The 9,712-nt window shown below is 34.4% G+C and overlaps 1 protein-coding gene across 1 annotated transcript; it reads left to right on the forward strand.

The window, feature by feature from the left end:
* The first annotated feature begins 3,186 nt into the window (after positions 1 to 3,186).
* LOC132304936 (uncharacterized) lies at positions 3,187 to 4,402 on the forward strand. The gene is made up of 2 exons (XM_059802635.1): positions 3,187 to 3,673; positions 3,771 to 4,402. Exons 1-2 carry the CDS (start codon positions 3,187 to 3,189, stop codon positions 4,400 to 4,402), a joined length of 1,119 nt encoding a protein of 372 aa, XP_059658618.1.
* The last annotated feature ends 5,310 nt before the right edge of the window (positions 4,403 to 9,712 follow it).

Consider the following 9,712-nt stretch of genomic DNA (forward strand, 5'->3'; position numbering starts at 1 on the left):
TTATCTTAATAATCCTACATTGATAAAGTTTTAACCAGGTTTGGTATGTATAACTCAAAGAATGAGTTTTTGCTTTATTAATATGGATTGCTCTCTCTAGTAAGTAGTTTTCCAAGACTAACAGAGGAGATTGAGCAAATAAGACTGGAACTATATGCTTTGGCATATGGGAGTCTCATATATGCCATGGTCTATACCAAATAAGACATCCGCTACATAGTAGGGATAGTCAGTAGATATCAGTCCAATTCTGGACTTGATAACTGGTCTGTTGTGAAAAATATCATTTAGTACCTAAGGAGAACCAATGATATCATACTTATTTATGAATGTGTTGATATGGTCCTAATCAGGTATGCCAATTCTGATTTTCAATCAAAAGTAGATACTATGAGGTTCATGACTTAGTGTATGCTCACTTAATGAAAGGGAAATCAGTTGGTAGATTGTTAAGCAGATTTCAACTGCTGACTCAAACCTGCAGGTGGAATATATTGCAGCCTCAAAGGCGGCAAAGGAAGCCTATTGGTTTGATCTCACTGATTTAGAGGTTGTGGAGCATGCTAGCCTGCCTATCGAGCTATATTGCGACAATAGTGTAGAAGTAGTCCAAACCAATGACCCAAGGTTCTATAGAGGAACAAGATACACTGAGAGGAAGTATCATGTTCTACATGATATTATCCGGCAAGAAAATGTACTTGTATCTAGAACATTGCATTGGAACACAACTTTGTTGATACATTATCAAAGGAGTCATTGATCAATAATTATTGATCATCATCTGGATCACATTGGAGTTAGGTGCAATTTGAATTGACTATGAGGGCAAGTGGGAGCTGTTGGGATTTATATGCCCTGGCATAGCAAATTCCTGTTTGGATTAAAGTGACATATATTCCTGACGTTTCTGAAATATTTATGTTTTATACAATTAGTGAATTCAATGTATTATATTTCGATTCAATATAGAATTGATAGTGTCCATTTGATTACAAGAGATATTTATATATATGTATGTGATGGCAATCAATGCATGATATATAAATAGTAATCATAAATTGTTTATAGTCAGTAATTATGGATGGACTCATAATTAATTAAGACTTGAACTGGATCCGCGTTAGGTTGAGATATACTGCGAGAGCCGTCGTATGCAATTGCTCCCTATCACCGTCATGGCATTTGACTCTTAAGCATGAGAAAAGTATAAACTCTTTTATTAATTAATAATTACTTTGATTTGTTCGGCGGATTCTTCGGGATCCTTAAACCGACACTTTGGGTAGTTATGTAATTAATAGTTAGAGAGTTATATTTTCAATATTTGCATCATTGCTACTTGTATTTATTTTGTATTGATTATGGTTGATCACAAAGTAAATTCGAAGGCCTTCGTATGTTTTTAGACAAAATGATTTATTATATATTTATTTATTTAAATTATTATTTTTGTCAAACAAATGTTTTTATTGTGATCAAGCCAGAAATAATCAATGGTACCAAAATAAATATATTAATTAAGTAGTTGGATTGATGGCTTTATTTATTCGATAACAAATTATGCATAGAGGGGTCAAAGTGCAATATTGACTTAGAGGTTATTTATTATTTAATTGGAGTTCAATTAATTTCTTTTAGTGGAGTAGAAATTAATTTATGAATTAATTGAATTGGGTCCATGGACCGGGCCAATTATTAATTCGTTGTAGCCAATCAAATAATAGGCCCAATGGATTCTCACTTATAGCCCAACTTGATATTGGAATCATATTAGATTTGAGACATGTGAATTAGAGATTGAGAAGGATTTGTTGTTTCCTTTTCTTTATTTTTATGTTGCCTATAAATATACATGGTCTATGTATATTTTAGGGGGTGATTTTTATGAGAAGGAAAAAGGAATAACTTTTTTCTCTCTAGAAAATTAGGGTTTATGTTCTCATCTAATGGAGGCTCCCACAAGCCTAATTTCCCAAGGTCATTCATGGAGGCATATGAGTGATTCCTAAAGGCAAAACCATTACCAAGAAGATGGAGATCCATGGAAAAGGTGTCTAGCAAAAGGGATCTACAATAAGTGAGAACATTCACTTTAGAGGAGAGATCTAAGGTTTACTCAAACCTTGATGTAAGTATTCAATCTTTTAATTGAATGATACATCATGTTTTATTTTTACATAAAACTTGTCTCTATGTGATGAATCAAGATCTATGAATTAAAATCCCTCGAAAAGTTTTTAAATATTGCACGTTTCCCAACACCTATGTGTGTAGAGACTATTCAAAGAGAGGAAGAGGTTAGAAGGACTTATGAACATGCTTTCTCCACTGAAGAAATCCTGGTATCACAAAAAGCTAGGAATCAAATGGAAAAAAGACCTTAACCATAGTGTACAATTTTTTTTATCAAAAGATTAAAACTCATAGGGTTACTAACAACATTACAGGACTGAAAGAAGCTGACAGCACTTTGGTGCAAGATGAGAATGGCATTCGAGATTTGTTGTTACAGCATTACAAGTCTTTGTTTACATCTAGAGGTCAAGTTTCTCCTCTTATGGCTACTTATATCAGAAGATCTCTCAGTGGAGAGGCTGCTGCTACTTTGGAAGGCATAATTACTAGGGATGAAATTAAAAAAAAATAGTTTTTAATATGGGAATGGATACAGCTCCAGGACCAGATGGCTTTACTGTGAGGTTTTTTAGGAAATATTGGGGAATTGTTGGTGAAGAGGTCAGTTCTACTATGCTCTATTTTTATCAACATTCAATTATGGACAAAGGTATCAACAACACCTTTATTGCTCTGATTCCTAAGGTGAAGGAAGTGGATAAAGTAGGAGATTTTAGGCCAAATTCACTGTGTAATGTTACTTACAAGATCATCACTAAATTGTTAGCTAACAGATTGAGTATGGTTCTTGTTCAGATTGTGGGTAAGGAGCAAAATGCATTTGTTAGTGGTAGGAAAATTCAGGATAATTTGATTCTTACTTCTGAATTGTTGAGAGGATTTGGAGCTAAGAAGACTCAACCTACCTTGGCTTGGAAAGTGGATCTCAGGAAGGCTTATGATCCCATACAATGGGATTTTCTCTTTAGTCTATTATAGTTGTATGGTTTTGGAAGCAAATGGATCAGTTGGGTTAAAGCAGCAATTTTAACTGCTTGGTTCTCTCTTATGGTGAATGGGAGCCCCCTTGGCTTCTTTCAACCCTCTAGAGGGATTCAACAAGGTTGTCCCCTTTCACCTCTATTATTTACCTTGATTACCGAATATTTATCTTCCTGGTTTGAAGCTGAGTGCAGAGAAGGTAACTTGGTAATTGCTCCTGCGGCTAGAAAGGCTAACTGTTTGGTGACTCATCAATTTTTTGCTGATGATTTGCTGGTCGTAGTGAGAGCAAATATGGCTTCAGTGTTTACTTTGAGAAGGATGATGAAGCACTTTGAAGAAGTGTCTGGTTTAGCAGTAAATACAGATAAGTCTGAGGTATTCTTTACCAGGTCTGTGAAGAGGAAGTCTAATGTGCTGAGAATATCGGGTTGTACGCAAGGTTCTCTTCCTTTTACTTATTTAGGGCTTCGTATTTCTAATAAGGGGCTAAAGAGATTGGACTGTAAACCTTTGATGGACAAGGTCATGTCTACAACTACAAGATGGGCTGGTATGAATCTCTCTATGGTAGGTCGAATTGAGTTATTAAGGGCTGTGAGTATTCCTGTGGTACTTTGCTGGTCCTCTGTATTATATCCCTGTTGCAGTTGTCAATTTAATTGAAATAAGGATGAGAAATTTTGATTGGGGGCATGATGATAATAACTTAAAGCTGGATAGTTTGTGTTGGAAAAGGGTTGCGTCTCCAAAAACTGAAGGTGGTTTTGGCTTAAGGCAGATTCTTGACATTGACAAAGCTGCTAAATGTTCTTTGGTCTGGGATTTCCTTCTTTCTAAAGATAGGTTGTGGGTAGCATGGTTTAAGCAATGTAATTTAAGGGATGCTTCCTACTGGTCTGTCATTCCTAAATTAACTCACTCTACCAATCGGAAGAGTATTGTAGCCATCAGGGAAATTCTAAGGGAGAATTTCTCTTATCATATTGGTAATGGTGCTTTGATTCAAACGTTTTTGGATCCGTGGTGTAGAGGTCAATTTTTATCAGAGGTTTTTAGTTTTAGAACCTTGCAACAGGTTTCTCATAACAAACAAATTGAATTGGGTAGGTTTATTATTCAAGCTCAGTGGCAGGTTGTTGGTATTCCACTTCAAGTTAAACAATTCATGCAACAATTCAGGATCTATGGTGGTGCTGATCAGATATTATGGAAACATAAACCTTTTACTTTTAAAGATGCTTGGGATGCCTGTAGGGAATCTAATCCTGAGGTTTCGTAGTTTGGTTTGGTATAGAATGGTGGTAGACCACGATGGTCTGTCTTTAGTGCTTTGATTATTCAGAATGCTATTTTGACTAGTGCAAATTTGTAGCGACAATGTATCTTTCTAGCTTCTAGATGCTATCTGTGTGGCAATGATGATGAACATGTTGATCACATGTTTGTGAATTGTGTGTATTCTTGGGAGTTATGGTATGGTTTGGCTAGTATGTTCCATTGGAGGGTTCGAAAAAATGAGCTCAGTTTTTTTGCTGCAGATTTGGAGCAACACTTTCGAAGTAAATCTAGCAGAAATAAGGTTCACATGATGCTATTTTCAGCTACATTGTATTACGTATGGAATGAAAAGAATGGTAGACTTCATAATGATGTATCTAGGTCTCCTTTCATCCTATTGAAATGCATTGTTTGGGATGTTTTTGATATTGCTGGTATTTGTTTACAAGACCTTTTATGTTTTTAGGATTTTAGGGTTGTTGTTGGATCTGTTTGCACTTCCTTAGAAGTTCTTTTGTGTTTTGAGTGAGGGGATGCCTTCACTTTTATTTCTGTACTTTATTGTTTTATTTGTAAAATTTTCTTCATTTAGGAAAAAAAATAAAAAAAATTCTCTCTCTAGATTAGGGTTTTTGGAGCAAAAGAAGAGGAAAGAAAGGGGAAGAAGATGAACTTAACCATGAAGATAGCCCTTCAGGGTTAGACAACAACAACCATAAGTGGCTAGATCATCCTCTTGGGGCTAAAGATAGCCCTAGGCTTGCCTTATAAACTTTCTTATTTTGTTATTTTTAGTGGATTCTTGTTGTAAATGATGTTTTAACCTATTAATATATATAGATCTTGAGTTTCTACATGATTTGTATGTATTAATTCTTCTAATTAATCTTTCATTTTATTTATATGTCTATGTATGATGGAATGGATGATTATGTCTTTACATTAGATTCTACAAATTTGATGCATGTCTATGTGTGTTGGAATTGTGAATTTAATGATGGTTAAGGCATGGGGCTTATTGGTTACTCTTGTGATTTATTTGATGGATTATACTTATGCTTAATAGGTTGTTCTACTTTATTAGCTTAATTAATTTAATTTCCTTGTCATTAGTATAAGTGTAGTGTAGTTATCTTTAAATTCCTAGATAAGTAGACAATCCATGCTTGTGTTTGATGATCCGTGCTTATGATTGCAAGTAGTATATTTCTCTAGATTTTTGTTTGCATCAGTTGTGGGTTTATTGAATGGTTAATGACTTAGCTTGATGAGTTGTGGTACACACTAGCTTAGGTAGACAATTTATGCTTGTTTTGTCATCCATGCTTATTGTTTCAATTGTTGGCGCATATACACACTTGTTTTACAACTTTGAATCCCCCTAAACTGACAAATGCTAGATGTTTAGAAAGGTGGAGCTTAGTGGTGAACTCTATGCCCTAAAACCTCTCTCTCATTCTCTACACCCTAATATTTTTAGCTTGTTTACTTTGCATGTTTTTTATTGAATTGTATCTTAATTCAACCAACCAAACCTCTCCTTGATCATTAGACCAACTAATCCGAATTTGATTCTGAAATACCTTGCAAATCCCTTGGGATGATCCCTAATCACTTCATACTACCTAGTATAAGTGTTTAGTGGTTTTTATAAATTTTTAAATGTGGTGGCCACTTCACACACTCACACCTTTTACATCATTTTAAGCACTCCGCCTTGCATTACACCAATACTCCTATACAAGAAATGATCAACTTTGTTAAGATCAGAGTCTCTATCCAATTTAGATGAAGTACTCATAGGGGTTTGCACATGCTTTGAATCTTTCATACCAAATTTATTTACTAGATCATTTGCATATTTTGATTGAGATATCAAAATCCCATCAGGAAGTTGTTTCACTTGGAGACCTAGAAAGAAAGTTGGTTCACCAACCATGCTCATTTCAAAAGTATTACTCATATCCTTAGCAAAATTATTAACAAGGTTACCATATGTAGCACCAAAACAATATCATCCACATATATTTGAGCAATAAGAAAAACTTTTCCTTTCCTACAAATAAACAATATTTTATCAGCTCCTCCTCTTCTGAAGCCCTTATACAGTAGATAAGAAGTTAAACTTCTCATACCATGCTCTAGGAGCTTGTTTTAAACCATAAAGAGCCTTTTTAAGATGAAAAACAATATCAAGATTATATGGATCAATAAAACCTTTTGGTTGTGATATATAAACTTCTTCCTACAAAATAACATTGAGAAAAGCACTTTTAACATCCATTTAAAACAATTTGAATTTAAAGTGACATAGAAGAGCAAAAAGAATTCGAATAGACTCAAGTCTAGCAACAGGTGCAAAAGTCTCATCAAAATCAATTCCTTCAACTTGAGTGTATCCTTATGCAACCAATCTAACTTTATTTCTCATCACAAGACCATGTTCATCAAGTTTATTTTTAAAGATCCTTTGGGTCCCTATGATATTTACATCACTAGGTCGAGGCAATAATTCCCAAACATCATTTTTTACAAATTGAAACAATTCTTCTTGCATAGCCATGAGCCAATCAGAACTTTGAAGAGCTTCATCAACATTCTTTCGTTCAAACTGAGCCATGTAACATAAATGTCCTATGTTGTGACGGCCTGGTTTTTAGGCCAGCGCGTCCTGTGATGAACCAAACGTAGATCCGATAATGAATCCAGAATGCAGAAGAAAAATAAAAAACAACAGTCTCTAAAGATACAACACGTCTCTAAGATACTAATGTGACCCTCAATGAGGTTACGAAACCCAAAGAATACAAATGTGAAACGACATTTTAAAAACAAACAAGAATGAACCTAGGGGAAATATGGTCATTTCCAAAATTAAAGTGAGTGCTACCGAGCACACCATTGGAAAGACAACGAAAAATTAATGAACTTAGACTCAAGAATCACTTGACTCGGAGTTTGAATAAAGAAGATATGGCTAACGGAAGAAAAAGGGGTAAAAAGGTCAAAATAGTCAACCCAAGACCATCTAACCGGTTAGGAAACCTTTCTAACTGGTTAGGAGGCAAAAACAGAGGCGACCACAAACTGTTTAAGCTCTCGTAACCGGTTACGAGAATCAATCACCCGTACACTTGTACTAAAGTTCAGCAAAAAGCTGACAGCAGAGGTTTTTCAGAAACAAATGGGTTTTTGAGGGTCAAAATGAGGTTTTCTAGAAAAACAAGAAGAAGAAACCCCCCCTAAAATCGAGTTTTCTACTCAAAAAAATGGAAGAAAATGAAGAAAACTCAATGTGAAATGCCCAAAATGCCCTCCTAAGAAATCAGGTCAAGAGGGGTAAAAAGCTGCTAAAATGTAAAATTGGAAGCTGAACTTCGCGAGGGATTTCCGGTACCAAGAGGACATTTTCTGGAAAACACGAAAAGAAACCCCTCCTAAAATCACGCTTTCTAAGTGACCACATCAAGGATAGAATTTATTTCTCGAAGGAAAACCCCAAAATTTTCTTAAACCAAATTATGCAATAAAAATGCTAAATGAGTCCATAGGAGAATCAAATTACCAAGGAAGAGGTTTTTCTTGAAAATGATCATACACACAAATGTAACTTACCTATTAGGATGTGAGGATGTGCTACAATGATCCATGGGTTAAAAATACCATCGATGCAAAATATGACTTATCAAACCTCAAATGCGAGAAAAATGCCTTTAAAGACAAACCATGCAACAACCGGACTTAAATGCTTTCAAAAGGCTGTTTGGCCTTTGGCCACACTTCATGCATAATTAATGAGACCCTATGGAAGAAAAAAATGGAATTCCCACACCCGATGCAAACACGGTGAAACAATGACTTGCCATTTTTCAATATTTTCATAATATTTCATGAAGTCAAAAATTATATAGGATACAAAATAATTGTCATTAGCCTCCAGCCTCATCTCATACATGTCAAATACATTGTAAAGAGGGTACTTAAATACACATTACATGTTTAGGATAAAATATACACATTTTGACATATAAGTCTACAAGTGGCATTTCAAGCCAACCTTTACAAAAATTGAAACCTTCAAGTCTACAAACCATCCAAACATAATGTGAATCTCAAACCTTGATCCTTGTACCTGAAAAATGTCCCTAGTAACTTTGGGGTGACTAACATAAAGCTACTCGTAGGAGATGAGCATGCATAGACCTAACGTTTTACTGTTTATTAAGTGGATATAAATCAACACATATGGTCCATGCCACCTAGCGTTTATGTCAAAGGTGAGACTCAGGGAGCATCCTAAGCTATCTTAAATCATTTCTAGCATAAATCACATCATTCATGCAATTCAAACAACATAAAAAAATGTTATACGAAGCAACAAGAAATAGATTCTCAAAGCCCTCAACTTGAAATCTAAAATACGAAAACAACTAAAGTGGGTCATGCCACCTAACGTCTATGTTCCAAATGAGTCTATAGAATCATTTCTAAACTACATTTGAACATTTTAGCATAAATGTACTTAACAACATCAAAGTTTACAATGATTCATTAAAAATCACAATGGCTAAATATACTTAACAACATTAAGATTGCGATGATTCATAAAAAAAAAATATATAAAACATAAATGTGCTTAACAACATTAAAACAAAATCACAATATCAATGCAATGTAACCAACATTGGAACTTTCAATACAACACATAAAGAATGATTTCTCAAAGTTAACATCTTGAACTCAAAATAGGAAATCAAATAAAGAACAACAAGTTACGATATCATTTAGTTATCAACTTGAAATGAAATACGAAATCAAACATGGTGGATACTCGGACATCACGCCGGATCAGACCGATAGCATGGTTACTTTAGTGTTACTAGCCCATGGGTAACCTCCCTATGTGTGCACTAGACTATAGGGGGACAATCCCCCGTACTAAAACCATGCCCTAGCCATAGTCAAACAACGACATTCCAAGTTTCCAAAATCAACAAGTTGTGTGACAATGTATATATATCAACATATTTATACAAGATAATCAATTGTCTACCACGCATAACCAAATTTGGAAACACATACAATACATGCTCTAAGTCCACAACTACTATGTAATACCCCTAATTTTAAAAGGATAGTCTCGGCATTTATTTATTATTTTTATTGTATTTTTGCGTGATTATTTGGTTTAATTATTTTATTTAATTGTTTATCTATGTGACATGTATTTAAATTGACTTATTTAATTTATTTAACTTAATTGGTTTAATTTAAATGTTTAATTTTTCACGGTGTAATTATTTTATTTATT

Source organism: Cornus florida, unplaced genomic scaffold (genome assembly GCF_030987335.1).
Source record: "Cornus florida cultivar Cherokee Brave unplaced genomic scaffold, ASM3098733v1 CherokeeBrave_3.0.0_Hap2_Chr04, whole genome shotgun sequence".
Classification (NCBI taxonomy): domain Eukaryota; kingdom Viridiplantae; phylum Streptophyta; class Magnoliopsida; order Cornales; family Cornaceae; genus Cornus; species Cornus florida.